Here is a 22,028-nt window from a genome sequence, read left to right on the forward strand (position 1 = left end):
CTCTTCCATATTTAACAATTAAATAATTCCCCCCCCCCCCCCGGTTAAAGGAGGAAGAATGTGTTTTTCCCTTGAATGAGCAACACCAGTTGAGTTTCCAGCAAAAATATAAAAACTTGTCACTTGTTTAGTTGTTCTTTCTCAAACTCAGGCCTAATCCCTGTAATTTCTCTCTCTCTCTCTCACCTTTTTTTTTCCCCCCCTTTCATTCTCAGTTTCAATTACTATTTTTGCTCTACTACTTTACTGTATTTTGCTTCATTTTCTAATTTTCTCTTTTTTTTAGTCATAGTTTGATTACTGATTGTTTTGTTTAATTCTAGGGTGACGATTTTTTTTCTTTTCTTTCTGGTTTTTTCTGGAATTTTCTGGGGTTTTCTGGTTATTGGTTTAATGGGTTCTTGTATAGTTGAGTATTTGGTGCAATTATATCTCACCTTCTTCAAACCCTCCAATTCTCCATGTAAAAATGAGGTTACTTTATTTTTGGGTGTTTTCTTGATTTTTTTATTAGTTTTTTCTTAATTCAGCAAAATGCAGATTAATATTTTTGAGTATGATATATGTTGATCAGTTCCGTTCCTTTTGTTGCATATTTTTCTGGGTTTGGCTTCATTTTGTTCTTATTGTGAAATTATATTGTAATAATATTATTATGATAATTATTTTCATTAGTTTTTATTTTTACAGTAAGATGGGTTCAATTGCTACATTTAGTTCACTGATTGATTATCTTGTGTTACTAATGAATCTGCCTTACCTTTGGAGGAATGTTACTAAGGCGGTGTTGTTGTTGTTGTTGTTTCTATACAGACCCTCTATAGTGTTTCATATGTGGACTGCGCTGAGTCTTGTTTTTGTTTTAATTTCTTCAATTGGATTGCGCCGAGTCTTGTTTGTGTTTTAATTTCTTCAATTGGACTGCGCTGAGTTTTGTGGTTAAAAACATCCTGCTATATCTATTTTCTACTCCAGTTTTTATGCATAAGCATGCAATACATAATTCAACTTCGGTTATAGCGAAATTGATGTGAAAGTGTGATGAAGAATTTGCTGAAGTTAATAGAGGCTTGAAATCGTTAAGTGGATTGATCTGGATGAGTTTGAGTCCTTAATTATAATTTGTTGTACCATGTGATCAGTGCTAGGACTAGGAATATATATTGGATTATAGGCAAGCCCTCATAGGTGTTAAACCTTTCGGAAATTTGGAATCGCATTGTTTCTAAACATTATGTTGAAATTTTGCAATTTTGTTTAGAGTGGGCTTGAAATAGTTGAGTGTATTGACCTTGATGAGTTTGAGTCCTTAATTATAATTTGTTGTTCCATGTGAACAGTGCTAGGACTAGGAGTATATATTGGAGTACAGGCAAGCCTCATAGGCGTTAAACTTTTCGGAAATTTGGAGTCGCATTGTTTCTAAACAGGATGTTGGAATTTTGCAATTTTGTTTAGAGTGGGCTTATTGCGAGATTGGATTAGGAAATTAAATTATACTGTGAAGACTAAGTAAAATGCTTTTCTAGGGAAATGAATTCTCCTCTTGTAAGGTTCCTTAGCTTTAAAGATTTACGTCTTGATTCACATTTGAAATGCTGATCTTGGTTGAGAAGACATTTTGCTTGCATGGGCCATGTGAGAAATGGAATCTGATCATTTGGTGCTCAACTTGAGCCTCAAAATTTTGTTATTCCCAATCCCACCCATGACATCAGATGTCACATTTAGTTCTGTGCTATTATCTTTACTTTCATTGTGTGGCCTCAATCCTGTTATGAAGTTTATGTTATACGTATTAGCAAAAGTATGCTGGAAACTTATTCTATTATACATCCATCCCTTCTTAAGTTTGTTGTATGTGGAAGACTGGTTTTGTATTTTTCTTGGTGCTTGTTGCTTTGTCATTTTCCATTACGGATGGTTATTTATGATGATCATGTTAGCCGACCTATAATCATTATGGGATAAGACTTTTGTTGTTGTTGTTGTTGTTGTTGTTGCTTACTTTGTTCATTGTAGCTGATCAGCTGACATGTGAAATGAATTTGAGCTTCATTTCTCTCCCTAATTTTCAGGATGGGTACTGGGAAAAAACCACAAGTGTCTCCTAGAAATTTGAAACCTGCTTTGTTAGGCGGTGTTATATTTGGTTGCACAGATTCGACGATCAATGAATGTCTTACTAAGCAGCTCTTTGGTGGGTTATTTTTCACTACAGTTCTATATTTTGAAAAGTTGTAATTTATAAAAACCTCTTAGTTTGCACGAACTTTCATTGCCCATGTGTGTGGCGATTATACATTGCTACTTTCTGTCTTAATTTCTCGTTTTATTTTCTTAAAAGAAAATAAAAGTATAATACCATGGGACACTGATGCTTCAAGTAATCTATTTTGTCATGTGTTTTTCAGAGTCTATTTGGCGCATTTATATGTATCCTGAGAGTTTACCTAGGTCATTTAGCACATGTAGATTTGATTCTTTACCCAAAATTCTTTTTTTTTTTTCTTGACAGGTTTGCCTGCTCAGCATTTTGTGTATGTCAAAAATATTCATCCAGGTTTGCCCTTGTTTCTATTCAACTACAGTAAGAGGCAACTTCATGGTATCTTTGAGGCTGCTAGCCCTGGTCAAATGAATATAAATCCATATGGTTGGACGAAAGATGGTTCGGAGAAAACAATGTTCCCTGCTCAGGTATTACAAGCTGCTTGCAGCCATTCTGTATCTAGAGATAAGTGAGATGTGATACTGTCAGATGGAGTTTTTTTTATCTTTAACTTCACCCTCTAGGTAATTATTGTGTGTGTGTGTGGTTTTTTTTTTTTCTTTTTTAATATATAGGTCCAAATCTATGTCAAAAATAATTGCCATCCCCTGGTGGAGAATCAATTTATGTCAATCATTAAGGGGAATTATTATACTCACTCCCATTTCCGGTTTGAGCTAGACCATGCTCAAGTCAGCAAGTTAATTGCTCTGTTTTCAACCCAAGTGGTTGCACCATCTGCCACAATGCCCAAATCTACAGGAATCTGGCAGATAGTACATCAAAATCCATCAGAACCAAGGACTAGAGGAAATGTTGATCCAACTCCTTGCAGTGAGTCAAATGGCTATTCAGGTCTCTCAGGTCCTTCATGCCTTGACGAAATTCCCCAGCGAATAGGAGCTGATATTGAGGCAACAGAAAAGAATGAAACAGAGCTGATATATGTGAAATTGCAAAAGTTGGCTGCGAATTGCGAACCTTTAGACTCCTGCCCCACAAGTGAGGTTCAGGAGTTTTGAAATAACAACAATATGCATGATGAGTATGATGATTCAATCGAAGGCAATAGGGTTCAAGAGGAGAATCTGAAGGAGAACTCTTTATTACCCTCAGATTTATAGTCTATTATAGCTGAGGTTATTTATGATTCAATCATTGAAATAATTATAAACAATTTTTAAGATAAGTCTGCATAGATTGATTTTCTTGTCTTGTATGTAGTTACAAGAGCTGAAGGCTTTCAAGCAAGAAGCTATTGATAACCAAAAGAAGCTGGTAATCGCTTCTGTTCACCTTTTTTTTTTTCTTTTCTGTTTTTGCATTGTCTTTGTCTTTAAATTCTGTGATCTTAAGGTTCTCTCTTACATCTAACCTAGGCAAGTATTGTGAATGGCTTATTTATACTTAGTCCCGCACACTCCCTCCCTGATCTTATTTGTGGATGCCTTATTTATATCTAGTCCCTCACACTTCCTCCCTTTAAATTATGTTTTGGAAATTTGGAGTATATGGTTGTATGATCTGTTAAGTAATTTGACGTTGTACTTGTGGACTAATTTAACAAACTCTTGAGGTAGTTATGATCTTATCATAGTTTCTTAGCAGATACTCAGATCATTATTGATGAGAGAAAAGTATTTTTACCTGTAAACCAGTGCAGCTTTTGCTATACATTTCCTTACTAGTCTTTTTAGCCTTGTATACAATTTTTGTAAGTTAATACCTATTAGATGGCTAAAGAATCGTGATTTTTGCACAGGGCTATCCTTCTTTCTGTAAGTCTCTCCCGTTTCTTTTTTTAATGGTATTCTTGTTCTCACAGCTTTCAAAAGTCCAGCAATTACAAGATCGTTGTACAAGGCTAGAGGCCTTGTCTAACCAGTCAGAGACATATGCACATGGAACAATGGAGTTTAGCAGTGAGCAGCTTCTGGACCCAAATGATTCGATTTTTCTAGTAGGTGGTTTTGATGGGGAATCATGGCTAGCATCACTTGACTCCTACTCTCCATCAAAAGATTTAATTAAATCTCTGAGACCAATGAGCTCTGTTCGTTCACATGCCTCTCTTGCAATGTTGAATGGTGATCTTTTTGTAATTGGTGGTGGGAATTCTGGTTTATGGTATAATACAGGTATTAAGGTATTTTATGCTCTCCTTTTTTTTTTTTGTGTTTCCCTTGCAATACTCCTATTAATATATCACTTTGTTTGGATGAAGTTGAATCCTACAATCCTGTAAACAATGATTGGACATCACTTCCTTGTTTGAACAAGCAAAAGGGGGGCTTAGCTGCAACTACGTTGTATGACAAAATATTCGCAATTGGTGGTGGAAATGGAATTCACTGCTTTTCTGATGTGGAGATGTTTGATATAGATGTTGGACGATGGATATCTGCTAGATCAATGCTGCATAAGGTGAACTTGCTACTTGTCCCTTTATTTAGTATTATAGATCCGGATCTGTTTGATTGTGAATTAGACTGAAGGAACTTGTTTTAGTTGTTACCTGTGGAATGCTTATAACTAGGGTGGAAGGTCTGGAACTTGTGTAACTAGCACCCTATTTGTGCTGAAACATGTGCTTTCAGATGAAACTGTGAAGTGTGTGAGAGTCTTCCTGTAGTCCACTCTGTGCATGTGCATCGCTGGGTGGGGGTGAAAGAGTTTTAATACACAAATTGACCAGTAAATTAATTTTAGTATGTTACTTGCATTCAACTCATTAGCCAATTGTCACCAATTCAACTTCATGTGCTATATACAATATGATTTAAGTGATCTAAGATTTCATAATAATTACTTTAATTTCCCATTTATGAACTTGTTATTTGAAAAACTTAAATTTTAAGGTGAAAAAGAACATTACCTAAACAGTGAGTCAGTGATTGTTATCATAGACTTCATAGTGACATTTGCATGTTGCATCTGAGCTTCAATCAGAATGCTTACTTCAAATTTAATTCAAACTGTTGTACAGTTATTAAAAACTTAAGGTAGATTCATTCCTTTATTGTTATGAAAATTCTGTCAATAAATCTTTTGTAGAGATTTGACCTTGCAGCAGCGGACCTTCATGGTGCCATTTACGCTGTTGGTGGCTATGATGGGAGCGAGTATTTGAGGTATTGTACCTACTACGCCCTCTTTATTATGTTTCTCACATGTGAGTGGAGAACTTTATGACCTGTTTTTGGTAGTCCATTATGGTCCTAAGTGAAGTATATTGAATACTTTGATTCCATTGTTCATAGAACATAATTGCTTGAGTTGATCTGTCTGCCAGAAGATTTGCCTTATCCATATCAAACATTTATATTCAAATATATATCCTCAAATTTAGCCAGTGCCTCAGGACCTTAATTAGTGAACTTAATTGAAGGGGCAATCAAAGTTACTCTGTGAAATATGTCTAGCTAGTAGTTATTTCTTTAGAGGAAATAACTCATAAGATTTGATAGAAGCAGTCTCACTTTATTTTGCCTGCATGTAACACTCCTTCTGGCCTAGAAGAAATTATGCAACATAATGCTAGGAAAACAGAGGGAAAACACACACAAGCTTAATCGAGAAATAGCCAAACTGATGATATGATGTATTGCTTAGTTGCTAACCAATTCTTACCACTCATAAGGAAAAACAAACTAATCCCAAAATTACTATATTACCCCCAAACCCACTAACAACCTCATAACAGAATTCCAGCTCAGCATCAAGTTGCTGGAGAATTCTTTTTGGCCTTCCTGCAAGCATAAGTAATTATGGGCCTGGGCTGACTCCTTGCACATAAATTTGTTTTGGCTCAATTTCAAGGATCTTATTGCTTAAAATCCCTTTGCCCCAAGCAAGTTTGGATGTACTGAGGATATATATATCTCCCAAAGCTTCCCTTTTATACCATCACTTCTGCTAAAACCTTTTTAATTCAAATGTTTGTTTACTTTTGTACCATTTCACTCTATGAAATGTTAATGCCATCAAAATTAAGCGAGAAGCACTGAAGCAGTATGTTTCATCGTGCAAAATCTTTTTAACTTAATTCTGGAGGTGGATAGAAGTATGTCAGGGTTAGAGGTGCACTTTCTCTTTGATAGAAGGGGTATAATGTCATGAGCTTTCAGTCCCCTAACAGCTTATATTGATGATGAAATTAGAGAATAAGAGTAAGAAATCTTTTTTTTTTTTTTTTTTTTTTTTTTTTTTTTTTTTTTTTTTTTTTGTATTGGTAGGAGAAGGGAACATTTTGACAAAATTCGTTTTCTCCAAACACAGTGTGAACATTCAACAACCATGACACCCCCCCCCCTCTTCCCCCTTTCTCTCCTCCATATTGGGCATGTTTTGTCTCCCTTTTAATTTTATTTTTTTAAAATTTTTTTTTGAAGACCTTCACATCTTGGCTAATGTGGTTGTCCTAGAAATGTTATTTGGCCTTTTATTGGGGAGGTACTATTATGTTGCTATGTTACCTGTTGCAAATTATGGAGCATAAAGCTGTGGCAGGGCTGGGTGGTATGAAGGCATGACTATTACTGATCTTATTTGACACAGAACAGAGAGAAGGAATATAAATTTAAGAGGGAGGGTGGAAAAGATAATAAAGGGGAGATCACAGGAGGCTATGTGGACAACAATTTCTTGGTTTTTTTTTTTTTTTTTTTTTTTTTTTTTTTTTTTTTTTTTGAGGGGGGGGGGGTGTGGGGGGAGGGGGTAGAGACGTAGAATGAGGCGAGAGCTCTTACCAATATGGTATCTAAAGGGGGAGGGATGAGAAGGTTGAGTTTGACAAAGAAATGCTGAGGAAAGGGTGGGGACTGGGGAGTAAAAAGAATTTTTATTGTATAGTTAAACAAGTTACATGATGGTAATTGCTGTTTCTCATTTACTATTATTCATGTTAAGTGTTTGTTCTTAATATTATTTATTTCCCACGCTTTCTAATGTTTGAATTGGCATTCTACGTGCACCCGTCCTACTTTTCCTTTGCTTATTTTTTTCGTACTTAGCTAATTCTATGCTTCTATTGTCAGTTCTGCCGAACAATTTGATCCAAGAGATCATTCTTGGAGCAGACTTGAAAGCATGAAATCAAGAAGGGCCTGTCATTCATTGATTGCACTGAATGAAAAACCGTAAGGAGAATATGTTTTTTTTTTCTCTTTCTTTCTTTTTTTTTTTAAGTTATCGATTTATTTATATATAATTATTTTTGCACCTTATTCTTTTAATATTATACTCCCTCTATCCCGGAAAGAACGACCCTTTTGGGCTGATTTCGCGAGTATTAAGAAAGTGAAAAAGATAGTAATAAAAGTACATCGGAAAGTGAAATTCACATGAGATTTGCAAAAAAGTATAGAGATAAAGTAATAAAAGTACATGGAAAAACAAAATTTACATGGGAAGCTAACTTTGCACAAATATTATTGCAAATTGGAGAGTATTGTAATGCAAATGGGATGATCATTTTGGGACTAGATTTAGGCCATAAGGGTCATTCTTTCGGGGATGGAGGGAGTATTTAAAGTATGAATTTGTTTTTCCAATTAGTCGCCTTTCAAAATATTTTGTCATTGTACACTTTGCTGATGTTTCTGGGAACTAGCAGTAATAAGTTACAATAATGTACACATAACATTCTGTTTTACTCTCTCTGTTCCCATTTAATTGACTCATTGGCAGGGAGTTTAAGAAATGTTTGAGTGGGGTAGTTTATTGAATTGTTTATTGTAAAGTTAAGTCAATGTAATACTATTTTATTCGTAGAAAACTAGAAATAGTACATGGGCCATTGTAAAGTGAAGCTTGTGGAATGTTTGAGTGGGGGTGAGGATTATTTTAATATAAACCTTAAAAGCGATGGGTCATTGTGTAAGATAGAAAAACAATTAAATATTAGTAGGTCCTTGCCATTTTAGTAATATGTCAATGATTCATGAACGACCAAAAGAGGGAACTGTGTCAATTATTTAGAAATAGAGGGAGTATACTGGATCTTAAGCACATTAACATTCGAAGTAAGGTACCAATGTATTCTCATGTAGAGCTTACTGGTACATGTGATTGCAAGAATGTAAGATGGCATATATCTCATGAGAGAGATGTACTTATATGAGCATAATATGCGGTAGTATGAAGAGAAGGTGTGGGCGTGTTGCTAATAGACCTTGAAACAGTAAAACAAGGTTATTTTTCCTTCCAGTTTAGTTCCCCCCCCCCCCCTTTTGAAGGGAAGCGACTAATATACAAAGCATTTTCTTCTCTCATACAGAGTACTAAAGCAATAACCACTCTTTCATTTTGTTTTCCCTTTCAAAATTCCCTATCAAATCAACCTATATAAATGATGGCATGAAAAATATAGGAAAACAGTTATTGAGTACGGAGTATAAGATAATAAATGTGCTTTGGAAACAAAGTTATCTTTTTTTTTTCAAAGCACATATATTGATATTATGATATATATATATTGTATTCTGTATTTATATTATTATAAGTCCCAATCTTTTAAAAAAAGTTATTTTATATATTCAGTATAATTTGAAAACCCGATTGCTCGGAAATTATCTAGTACTCTCTCCATCCAAAATTAGTTGACTTTTTTTTTTAACTTTTGAAACTATTCACAAACTCTAGTTTGATTAGCTTTTGTGATTTATAGATAAATAAATAATTAATTAATTAAAAAAACATAGTCATGTAAGATCTTGTTATATTGCTCTCAAATTCTCAAGAGTTGTGCCCAGTTAATTCCCCAGATAAACAAATTTGGGGGTATAATCGTCTTTTCAAGTACTAGCATAGGGGTACATGCGTGTTTTCATGTTGTAGTTGAGGGGTACATGTATAATTTCCTCACCAAACAGTAAAAGCAAGTTGCAAACAGTAATTAGACACCTCACCAAAAGTACTAAACAAATGACCACACTTTTCAATATATTTATAGAAATGCAACCAGATTAACAAAGTTTCGTTTATCTGTTTATCTGGCACATAAACTTGTATTTGCGGAATTCTCAATATGTTTATTCTTTTTTTTTTTTTTTAACACAGTCAATATGTATATTCAAACTATAATATTTTTTTTACTTGTTGATAATTAGAAATATTTGTTCAAATAATAAAAAATTAGAAATATCAAAGCTGGTGATGATTAGTAAGCTATGCGCTATCACTGGATGCCTATTGCCCTATACAATGAGATTGTGATAGAGATAAATAGACAATGCTTTTTATTAAACTCTGCAGTAAAGATTAAAATGCAAGGAACTCTTTTAACAGGTATGCTATTGGTGGTTTTGATGGAAGAACTATGGTAGCCAGTGTTGAAGTATTTGACCCTCGTCGAGGGACCTGGATGAGTGAGGCACCAATGAACCACTCAAGGGGATATTCAGCAGCTGTTGTATTGAGTGATAGGATATATGCAATTGGGGGAATGGGAGGAAATGAGAACGTTCTGGATAAGATGCATTCCCTTCTCTTTCTTCCTCATTCTACAATATCTATTACTAGTAGTTTCCCTGTAATGAATTTTGTTTCTTGCTGGAATTTTGTTTCTTCCTCATTCTGTAGGTTGGTCATGTCTGTGCTCACCTATATGCCTTTTCTTCTCTAATTTATTTACACTTGTATATGATCTGTCATGAAATGTGATAACAGGTCGAGCGATACCAGGAAGGTCTTGGTTGGCAAGTGACAAACCTCAAGGCTGTGGGGAAAAGGTGCTTTGCTCCAGCTGTAGTCGTACAGCTTGCGCATTGAAAGGGCTAGGAGATTTTAAAGCTAGAATATCAGAGGGTCTGGTTCATTAAAGCTTACTGTAATTTTGTTTATAGGAGGTACAGTGTAACTGTTAATCCACTTTTGTACAGAGCTTCTTGCAGAATAGAGAAACAAAATCCAGCTATTCTCTCTGGTCTCAGCTATGTTTTTGTAAATTGGAGGTACATATGATTGATATGAATCTTCATACACGTATAGCGACAGATATATAGGAATCAACACAGCCAAAGATGGTAGGCTGATGTTCATTAGTGTTTTTCTTTATGAATAACTCGGTCAGCTAACGATGGTTCATTATTATCCATTGTCTCGTGTACTGTTGACAGTCATAGGGGCAGGCATAATAGGCCTCGGGTTTATGATGCAGAGAGTAAACCAGAATGGCAGGGGAAAAAAACATATGTTGCCACACGTTTTGATTAATGGTAATCCTTTAAAAAAAAATTGAGCATAATACTGTACTCCGTGACACGAGTAATTAAAGAACATAAATTTCTTCAAAAAAAAAAAAAAAAAAAAAAAAAGAACATAAATGGGAATATAAAAGCAGGAACCTTCCTTTCATTTGATTTTTCAAGCGAAAAGTGTAGTTGTGTACCCTACATAGACAAATGTTTTTATTGGCTGATATAGTTGGCCCACTTGATCCCACCCCAATATTTTTGAAAATGCCTTTCTGAAAATTTTGCAAATGAAAATTTTGAATTTCGAATTCATAATTTGAAAATAATTGTACTTTTGGTGGTGAATATTTGCGAGAAGAGACTTAAGAAGGGCGACAATGGTGGCTTTAAGGTGAGGGTCGACGGACGGTGGCTTTAAGGCGATGGTCTATGACGGTGGCTTTAAGTTGAGTAAAGTGGCTTTTAAGGCGAGGATGGACGACGGTGGCTTTAAGTTGAGTAAAGTGGCTTTAAGGCGAGGATGGACGACGGTGGCTTTAAGGCGAGGATGGACGACGGTGGCTTTAAGGCGAGGGTGGACGATGGTGGCTTTAAGGTGAGGGTGGACGACGGTGGCTATAAGGTGAGTAAGGTGGTTGAGAGGAAATGAAGGGTCGATGGTCGACTTATTGAGAAATTGATGTGGTTTAGAGTATGAAATGAGGGTCGGTGAAATCATAGGTTATATGGTCCATAAGATGGTCTAGCTAGAACAATGGATGGTGAAATAAAAGGTATTGACGAGCGAGCGAAAGAGATGACGGTGACCAAGTGTATTTTTGTAGTGTTAAAATTGTTTTGAAAATTTTTGTAATTCATCATTTGTATTATTTTAGTATCAAAATTTATTGTTTTAGGAGTATATGTATTATATTAGTATGAAAAAAAAAATGTTTCATTTTCAAAATTAATATCAAAGTCTTAGTTGTAGTATAATAAATGACAAAAAATGTTATGATGTATTCACTTTTGTTAATGTAATTCTTAGATGTTGTTATATAATATGTGATTTTCAACTTGAAAATGAAAAGAGTTTGTGAATGTAGTTATGTAGATAACAATTAGTGAATTTAGAAAAGTTAATTGTTCTAATTGTTATAGATCTTTCCGCAGATGAAAGCTCTTTAACTATAGTAATTGAAAACATTTGAGAAGAAATAGTGGGTATTAGGGGTGTCTTGTTCGATTTTCGGTTTGGATTAAGGCCAAATTCAATCTGATCCGAAATATAATTAGGTTTTTCATTTTTCAATCCGACTCGATCGGAATTACTTTTTCAAACCAATCCAAATTAAAATTCTGTTATTTGAATCTGATCTGAAAATCCGAATTAAAATACTTTAATTCATCTTCTTTAATAAATAGACTAATACGATAATATAAATTAAAAATGCAATTATAAAAATAATATTTTGTCCAATACAGTACTAAAAAATAATATTTAGTTCAGCTCCTAATTTCCTTCTCTTATAAAATATTTATTCGAGTTCAGTTCAGTTCAGTTTAGTTCAGTGCAGCTCTAATAAGTTCAGTTTAGCTGATTTCAGTCAATGAGAACAGACCCTTAGTGTAATATATAAAACCATTGAACTTATTTTACCTAATTAGAATTTATTGTAACTTACTAGACCATATTTTACCTATTGAAACTTAGGGTCCAAATTGTTCACCTTATTCTAAGTTATATAAGGCATATTAATGTTTAAGGGGGTATTCTATTCACTTCTTTTCCGCTTGATAAGAAATTATCTGCACTGGTTACACTTTATTAAATCTTATTTTAGTTGTAATTTGATCTTGGGTTCTCTTATAAGAACTTATTAAACCTGAATTGAATTTATTTGAACTAAGACTGTGTTCTATTCACCTAATTTTGACTTTTCTGAACTTATTAGACCTTATTCAAACTTATTTTAGTTGTAATTTATACTTGGGTAACTCTTTTCTAAACTTATTAAACCTATACCAACAAATGTGAACTTCTTACAGGTGGAATAAGTGAAAATAAGGTATACAGAACATACCCTTAATTGAAATTATCTAAGCTTGTTACACTAGAAAGAATTAAAAAGAAGGTGATAAAAAAAAATCTTAAGCTCAGTTAAGTGTAGATATGATAAATTTATTAGTTTAGGAAAAATAACTTCTGATATCTAGTTACTCAACTATTTTACTTTATTTTATTAAACTTATTGGAAGTTATTAGACCTTATTTATATTCATTAGACCTTATTAAAGACCTTATGAACTTATGAGACTTTATTAAACTTACTAGAACTTATTAGATTTTATTTATGTTATCACACGTATGGTAGTTTTTTGAAGTTATAAGACTTTATTTATACTTATTAGAGTTTATTAAAGTTATTAAAATTATTTATTAGACCTGAATAACCTTATTGTAATTTTACTTATTTTTATAAAAAACAAAATTCTAATTTGTATAATGTGAAGGCAATTAGCTTGAAATAAGATTTGTATAAGGTGTATATAAGGTGAAGACATATAAGAATATAGTACTCTGTATTTTATATTTTTGTAAAAAGTAAGAGTTACCTACTCTCTCTGTATATTAAATAAGTATTACACTTATCAAATGCGGTCGTGTTTTAGTAGGTGGTGTACTTTCATTTTTTGCCAAAAACTAAGGTACAATTTAATATTAACTCTTTCTCTTTCATGTTCACCGCTTTAACCCAATAGTTTTTTTTTTTTTTTTTTTGTAACACAAATTTTTATGCGCGGCTTGTTGTATCGTGCGACAGGGGTTACTTGAATTTTTGGGGTCATGGATTACTTGATTTTTCGGGGTTACTTGAGTTTATCGATCAGGGGTTACTTGAGTTTTTCGGGGTTACTTGAGTTTCTTGGACAGGGGTTACTAGAGTTTTCGGGCTTACTTGAGTTTCTCGATAAGGGGTTAGTCGAGGCATATATTTTTTTTAAAAAAATTGACTACATGCACCATTTATTATTTTATTTTTAAATAATTGGTCCAGTTTTGTTTTTGTCTTGAGTGTTGCAGTTTCTATAATTTTTCAAGTTACTCTATTTATATAAAGTTTACTGATCTACTAAGCGTAATGTTATGGAATTTAACAATGTTAAAATGTTTTAGTTTCACTAATGATGTCATATAATATGGTTTTGAAAAAAAAAAATCTATGCTATTAACCATAGTTTAATAAAATATGGTTAATTTTTAGCAATATCCGCCAACATAGATATTTTACAATTGCAACCCAAATTCACAACATTAATTGTAGTTGTAGAATATTAGGAAATAAGTGCTTAGTTTACAATTTTTGTTAACATATTTTACAATTTTTATTTAGTACGGAGTAAGTAATTTTTATTTTCCTATTTCTTATTTATTTTCTTAGATTTTGTAAAGATTTATAAGCATGATTGACAAGACTACTCTCTGGTTTCATTAGCTACTTCCTTCTCTCACCTTTTTCACATTGAATTTGCACTTCTCACCGAGGGTTTTAAGAAAGGTAAATCGATTTGGTATGATGGTTGGCTACATGATGGATCAATTGGGTGATTGTAATCCAATTTACAACCACTTCCCATCTACTAAATGAGCATCAATAAACACTTAGCATCATGTGACGTTTGACCCTTTGCTCTGTTTACGTTTAAATTTTATTCGTTGCATCATATGGTACATTGTCTCATACTTCCCTATCCTTGTTCGAATACCGTCGTTCTTGTACTCATCCATTAGTTTGCTAGTTTCAGTGAAGAACATAAAACCCTTTTTAAAAGCATAGTTGTGGCAAAATTGGGCATACTCTTCTCTAAATACAAAGGTCATTCCAACTTCTGGATCATTTGCTATTCCCCAGTCCTCTTCTTCACATTCCTCAAACACCTCATTTAGATAAATGATTCTTTCCAAATTGCCCTCCACATTTGCCATTACACTACAACCCAAACCTACATAGCACAGTTAAACTCATAAATTATTCTCCACTATAATTATATTATGTACATCTAATAATACATAATTATACCACTATAATTATATTCATACTAAAAAAATTAATATCTCACTGAAATTGCTTAAAAATAATTTTAAAAACTCATGAGAAAGGTACATTAAACATTATTAACTACAAAACACAAAATTTCAAATTTTATCAAAAATAAATCCATGGATTCGAATTCCATTACAAAACTAAAAGCATATCTTCTTCAATTCTTATAACTTCAAACCAATTATATTTCCTTGTAAAAACCATTTTCATCAAGTATAATGATGTGTCTATTTTATATAGTATTTTACCCCCGTCCCTTGGTCATAATTAGTAGTGTTTTTGGCTCTTTAGAGTCACTTTTATTACTAATTGGTGTTTTCTAGTGTTATCGTAGATTTGGTTGACTTTTGCAGGGATTTATACTTTTGGAGTATTTTCCCGAGATATTTTGGAGCAATCACAAACATTGGAGAAGCACGACCAGATTTTATAGCCCAGAGTCGGTTAGAGCCATCGAACCGGTGATTAAGGGCTTGGTATGTGTGATACCGGGGCATTTGGACCGAGTATTCAAGACCCGAAGAGGAACCCCAGATTGGCCCGAAGAATTGGAGCCCAATCGTAGTTCAAATTGTGGCCCAAGAGAGCCGCCCGGCCAAAAAGGCTGGAGCCCAGAGGCGCGCCCAGCCGGGCGAGAGAAGCAAAGGTCGGCGCCCGGCCAAAGAGATTGGCGCCCGGAGGCGCGCCCGGCCGGGCGAGGGAAGCAAAGGCTGGCGCCCGAAGGCGCGCCCGATCGGGCGCGTGTTATTGTTAGGAGGCGATTAGCGTCGTTTAAGTTTGTTTTAGTTTAGGATTCTTACAGAGTATAAATACTTCTCCGTAAAACGAATTTAGTACTTCTTTACCTTTTTTTTTACTCTTTCTTAATTTTTCTGAGACTTTCTCTCTCTAACTCTTTTCTCTCTCCTCTTAAACTCTTAGTATTATTTTCTCTCTATATAACTCTTGGTTTAATTTCAGTACTATTCTCTTTCTTTTATCATGTCTCCTCTAATTGTCTTGATTAGTTTAGTTTTAATTATGTGTGATTAGTTTTATTTCTAGGGTTTATGGGGATCCATAAATAATATGAAGGGGTAATTTATTATTGTTAATTGTCAATGTTAGATTAATTTCCTATTGATTGATTTAATGCTCTGTGACTAGATTTGCGCAGATCTTTTATGCATGTGTTTGACAATATTGATTCGAGATTCGACAGATGAGAATTGATGTTTAGGTCTAGTTTCAATAGGCAGGTTAATTTATAAATGGTTAGGACGAGATTCGAAAGATGATATTTAATACCGGTAAATTAATTGTGTGATTATAATACGTAGCGAAAGCCCTTTATAATCTGATTGATGTATGCATTGATGAATGATTATTAAATTCTACCCTGGAATATTATTTATTGGTGAACTTATGCCCTAGATCCTTTTATATATTATTTTATCCTTATTCTTAATCTCCGTAGTTTAGTTCATATTCAACATATATATTGGTTACCTAATAATCTAGATTATATTAGTTAATTAGGAATAGAAAGACTTGTTTCCCTGTGGAGTTCGACCCTACTTCCATATCTACTTTAGTTAGAGGATTTAGGAATTACTTTTGATTAGGGGATACGACTTTACCCTGTCATATAACATATTTCCTAATTTACTTGCTACACTATGTCAAATCAAGAGAAAAACTTTCAATTATACATTTTAAATCTAATCAATTGATGAAAAAAACTTACCGTCAATGTCGCCCAATAATGTTTTGAGCTTCTTACTTCAGCTTTGATTCAACGAATGACTAGAACTTCATTGGCCATTACCATAGAAATTGTTTCTAAAAGTACATAACATACCTTGGTCGAGGAAATAATATTTTTTAGGAAAATTTGTGAGGAAGGACCTTTTAAGTAGATCTTTTTGTGACAAAGGCCCTTTTATAAAGAAAAAAAAAAAAAAAGTGGCACAAAAGGTCCTTATATCATATTTGGGTTGTGAGGAGGGTCCTTTGATCATTTTCCGGCATTGACTTTTTTATTTTCCGGCCAAAAAAAGCCATGTGTAAAGCACGTGACTTATTAAGTTCCCTTTTTTCCCTGTTTTCTCTCATTGTGGGGAGGATTAGCCTTGAATTACTTTGAATAGCCTTTACTTTTAATTTATGGGATTACAAATGAAGTTTTGGTGTTAACTGTTTTCAGAAATTAGGGTTTGGTAGGGGAAAAAAGGGGAAAACGAGAGAAAAGAGGAGGGTTAAAAAAGGGAACTTAGATATGACTTTTTTTGGCCGGGAAATAAAAAAGTCAATGCCAGAAAATGGTCAAAGGTTCCTTCTCACAACCTAAACATGATATAAGGACCTTTTGTGCCATCTTTTTTTATAAAATGACCTTTGTCACAAAAAGGTCTACTTACAAGGACCTTCCTCACAAATTTTCCTATTTTTTAACAAAATGGCGCCATAATTTCATCTTTTACCGCAGCTCTCTTCTTAGGCGGGAATCTCACACCTTTTTACCACTTAACTCTCCTGCTCAACTCTCTTTCTTTCTTTTTTAAGAGCGTTGACGTGTCGCAATTCCATTGAATGTCTATGTGGGGTTACACATAGACTAAGTCTATGTATATCAGCTCCCTCAAGTATTGGAGTAATTGACACTGTGTATGAGACAACTTGCAAGTTAGTCATACAACTTTTTGACCCAATGTTTGGGTTGAGAGTCTTTGCCCTTACAAGAATAAGATCCCACTATGATTTCTAATTACAAATCCAAAAGCAGAGCTATTTTCACCTATTTTGAACAGAGGGATCCAACTAGTGTTGTAAAAAAAAATACGGAGTAATAGTTCAACTAGTGAAAATTTCTCGGGTTGTATGGAAAGACCAATTCAGTGGTGCAGGCAGAATTCCAAGCTTGCCAACAAGCGCTCACCTGGGCATGTCAGAAAAATTTTGAGAGGGTAAAGATCTACACTGACTCTTCAACACTAGTGTATAGATTGCAGATGCCTTATCATAAGGATATTGGACTCTCGTGGACAGTAAAGGAAATACGAAGACTATGAAGCATGTTTCGGGGTTGTGTCATTTGGAAGTTTGGGAGAGAACAAGTGGCTAGAGCCCACCTTCTAGCCAACTGTTGTAGAACTAACTTTAGTGGAAGTTTAGTTTCTTCTTGTCAAAAAGAAAAAAAAAAATCTCAGAGAGGGACCAAGCCGTTTGAGTTGTATCTGACAATTTTGGTTTACTTGGAGACTTGAAAGATCCATTGGGGTAATTTTTGTCACTTACATCAACTTTTTAATTTTGATCCAATCAATTGTGAAGTTCTTGATTAGTATGTAGGTTGTACTATGTTGAATGACTCATTAAGGGTAGTTATTGATAGTGGTCTCGTAGAAGATGATGTCACCTGTCCACCTACTCCACTATAATATTGCATTTAAAACACTAATTTTTTTTTTTATTTTTTCATTTTCAAAAATCACAGTATCATTTTCTCTCTCTAAAACCACCCTCACTCTCTATATTTTCTCCAAAAACCTCCATTATCAAAGCATAAAAGCTGTAAAATAAATAACGAAGATCAAAGACGAAATTCAAAGTGTACTTAAAGAATTTGAAAGATAACCTCTACAAAAAGGTAATTTTACAATTTGTTTCTAAACTTCTAAAAAAAAAAAACTTTTATGTAAAAATTTTAATTGATATATATTCCAATAATTTGTCAACTATATTTACAATTTTGGTTGAATTATTTGTGATTTTGAACATACTCAACTTTGGTTTAATTAATTGCAAATTTGTGTTACATTTTGTAGAGAACAAAAAATTCAACATAAATGTCTAAATTAACAACAAGAAATGAATAAATTACACGAGGGTTGATTTATTACTTATTATTTTGTTTGATCCCAAAAAAATTTGAAACCCTTTCTTTTTTTGTTGAAGGATGCTCAATTCATGATATCATTTGTTATATGTTCATAATTCGTGACATTGGTTGTTCATTTTCGAGCTCTTTCCCAAATTAAGGTCAAGAAGAACCGCAATTCCCAAATTGCAGCCAAAGTTTTAAGAATTCCCATTTTACCGTCCACGTAAGCACTGGTTAAAAAACCGGTTTTTTTTTTTCCGGTCCAGGGTAAACCGCTACTTCAAGTAGCGGTTTCTTTGCAATAAACCGCCACTTCAAGTAGCGGTTTTTTAGTTTAAAACCGCTACTTGAAGTAGCGGTTTGTTTACAAAAAACCGCTATTTAATGTAGCGGTTTATTTTGGAAAACCGCTACTTCAAGTAGCGGTTTACTTTAAAAACCGCTACTTGAAGTAGCGGTTTACCCTGGACTGGTTTTTTTTTTTCAAACTTGCATAATCACTCAAAAAAAAAACCTGCAAGTTGTGTACCTGTAAAACATGAGATATATAGCATATTTTCAACACAACCACCATAAATAACAAGTTTATGAAGATCTAAGGAAGTCAAAATTGCAAAGTCGAATATTTTTCAATTGATTAAATATAACAAAATCCAATTCTAAGCATTTACAAAAAAATTAGTTTAGTTCCAAAATATACACTTAGCTCGGGCGTTGCTTCTTCCCATGAGGTGACGATGAAGATGATGCAGCTGTCTCCTCTGGAATGTCATCCAGGCCAACTCCAACCCCAGACGTAGTGTTGCTACGCCGTCGGTTTCTCTAATACTGGCGATGCACTAGTGGAGGAGATGTCATGATAGTATGCTGAGAAGGAGTCGGTGGACGGAAGGCACGTGCTGAATGGCCTCCACGATGAGGTGGTGGTCTGATCGGCATAGTGTGCACAGTAGAAGATGAAGACGTGGACGGTCGAGGCTGCTGAATAAGGTGTGACTGCCCCACCCTAGACAAGGTTTGGCCACAAAATGATGTAAAACCCTGCATCGTCTGTATGGCAAATGGTATAGCCGTCTCTGGTGGCAAGTGGGAGATGGTCTCAGTAGCTCCCGATAGCTGGACGTGCAAATCAGCAAATGCATGTGCCTATATTTAAGTGTAGTTTTAATGTTAGTAAAATGAAATCAAAAACGTAAGAACTAGATTGAAATGAAGTGAAGTTCATACAAGCAGGAGGTCCGAGGTAGCTGGCTGGTAATGACTCGGGGGGCGCTCCTGCGAAGGTGGAGTAATGACCAGTCTCGTGATGCGACGGTACCAAGCCATGTACTCTGTCATGGCCGGGGAAGAAGTCCCAGTGAACGGGTATCCCTGGACGACTAATGCCTCTCGTCGACTCCACTCGTGTACATGGTCCGAATGCCGAATCTCCCAATTACGCTGTCCCCTTCGATCCTTCCTGTGTAGAGCAACGTCCGTGTCTACATCCTGTGGGATCGGCTGGTCTAACCCGAACTGACGAAGGACTCGGTCTGGGAGGTGGAACTCAACGACGTCAAAGCATATCAGAGGTGCCCGTGAACGCCAAATATGCATGTCTGAGCGACAAATCTCCGGAAGTCGATCCATCACCGCCTCAGTATATGGCTGCCAAATCATCTAATTCCCAAAACAAGTATGTCAACATGTATATGACTAACATAATGGAAGAAATACAATGCACAAAAATAGGGTCTTTGTTAAAGTAAGGAATCACTAATTTAATCACCACCAGCTTATGTTTTTCATCTAAAGGATTCTAAGATCATCTAATTGACTGATTGCACAATTTATTTATGTTCTCAGAGGGATAACCTCAAAATAGTTAAGTGTAGGTTTATGATTGCATCAACTTGACGACTTCTAGCTGCATGTGTCTACCCATTCAAAGCCACAAACAGTGAAAGCAAAGTTTTATAAGCCTGTTGCTAAATCTATCTAGTTCGTATATGACTAAAAACTACAATAAATTTAGACCAAGTAAACTGACCTGCTGCTTATTCAACTCATCTTTTGAGATCGGTGAAAGCTGAAAGTCAGCACGTTTCTTCTGAAATTTATCCAACTCAACAAAAAATAATTAGGGCACTTACCACAAACAAGAAGATCAGCACGTTTCTTCTGAAATTAGCGAAGCCGACCACTAAAGTCGAACCCTCGGCGTCAACAGCGGCGGCCTTCGTTGCTGAGGAATGCTCCGGCGGCGTCGGTGGATTCCTTGGCTGCGCCGGCTTCCGTTGAAGGAGGTGTGATTTTGGTGGAAGGCGTGGATGGGATTTTGGTGAGAAGACGAAAATGAAAGAGGAAAGTGAAATTGGGAAATTATACCTGCTAGAAAACCGCTACTTGAAGTAGCGGTTTATTAAACAAAAACCGCTACTTGAAGTAGCGGTTTATTAAAAAGAAACCGCTACCTGAAGTAGCGGTTTATTAGTAAAAACCGCTACTTCAGATAGCGGTTTTGCTGTAGACCGGATTTAAAATTTCTTCCCCCTGAACCGGTGACGTGGACGGTAGAATGGGAATTCTTAAAACTTTGGCTGCAATTTGGGAATTGCGGTTCTTCTTGACCTTAATTTGGGAAAGAGCTCTTCATTTTCATATGATAGGATGTCCAGTCTGATAAATGTTCACTTTTATTTTGATTTTCATAACTATATTCACATGTTATTGGATGTTCATTCTTAGTAATTAAATGTTCATTTTCATTTGGTAGGATGTTCATTATGATAAATATTCACTTTCATTTTGATTTCATATTTAAATTTACATGTTATAGATTTTTTTTTCAAAAATGTTCATTTTCATGCAATAAGATGTTCATAACACTGGTTGTTCATGTTCATTTGATAGGAAGTTCATTCTAGTAAATGTTCACTTCCATTTTGAATTTTCTTATTTATATTCACTTGTTATAGGCTGTTCATTTTCATGCTATAGGATGTTCATTCTCAATATTTAAGTTGTATGTTCATTTTAGTTCTTTTTTCATATATATCATCAATTTAATATGATTTGATTATAAAACTATGTATGTTCATTTATAATAAATATTATGTTCATTATCACTAATATTACATTCACTAATTGTACTATTATGCACCTTGCAACAATCACTATGACGTTGAATCCTTATATATCAAAATTGTGCTACAATGAATAGCAAAAGGAAGATTCCAATAGCTGGTTCCTACAGGCGCCTGTACGGTGCAACGTACAGTCGTTTTGTAGGAAAGAACATGATATATAAAAGTAATGAACATATAATTATAGTGAAAAGAACATACATTTAAAATGTAATAAACATATACCTAAAGTAAAAATAACATACTACAGAGTATTAAAATGTAATGAACATATACCTAGAATGAAAAGAACATACTTGCACCAAAAAAATAAATAAAAAGAACATATGTTTATGTTCTTTGATCGGTCAGTGTAATGTACTTTATTTGCAACATAATGATCATTGCTTAATGTGAAATGTTTATTAAATTTTGTCTTCAAATTAGGGTGGTTATATATAGATAAAGTTTATTACATAATATTATCATATTCTTTATTAATACGGCAGG

At 34.4% G+C, this 22,028-nt stretch overlaps 1 protein-coding gene and 1 pseudogene across 1 annotated transcript; one reads left to right on the forward strand and one right to left on the reverse strand.

Moving 5' to 3' along the window:
* The first annotated feature begins 37 nt into the window (after positions 1–37).
* LOC110735425 lies at positions 38–10,363 on the forward strand (annotated as a pseudogene).
* An 8,661-nt stretch (positions 10,364–19,024) lies between these two features.
* On the reverse strand, positions 19,025–20,503 carry LOC110735427 (serine/threonine-protein phosphatase 7 long form homolog). Its single transcript, XM_021915619.1, has 2 exons — positions 19,642–20,503; positions 19,025–19,560 (listed from the first exon to the last, which is right to left on the reverse strand). Exons 1-2 carry the CDS (start codon positions 20,071–20,073, stop codon positions 19,237–19,239), a joined length of 756 nt encoding a protein of 251 aa, XP_021771311.1. The 5' UTR covers positions 20,074–20,503; the 3' UTR covers positions 19,025–19,236.
* Between the last annotated feature and the right edge of the window lie 1,525 nt (positions 20,504–22,028).

This window comes from Chenopodium quinoa, unplaced genomic scaffold, assembly GCF_001683475.1.
Source record: "Chenopodium quinoa cultivar QQ74 unplaced genomic scaffold, ASM168347v1, whole genome shotgun sequence".
Classification (NCBI taxonomy): Eukaryota; Viridiplantae; Streptophyta; class Magnoliopsida; order Caryophyllales; family Amaranthaceae; genus Chenopodium; species Chenopodium quinoa.

Bases quoted from the DNA above. Each gene is read 5' to 3' on its own strand.
- LOC110735427 (XM_021915619.1), bottom strand. From the start codon at position 20,073: ATGATTTGGCAGCCATATACTGAGGCGGTGATGGATCGACTTCCGGAG. The intron at 19,561-19,641 runs GTATGAACTTCA...ACTTAAATATAG, and splicing joins CTACCTCGGACCTCCTGCTT to GCACATGCATTTGCTGATTT.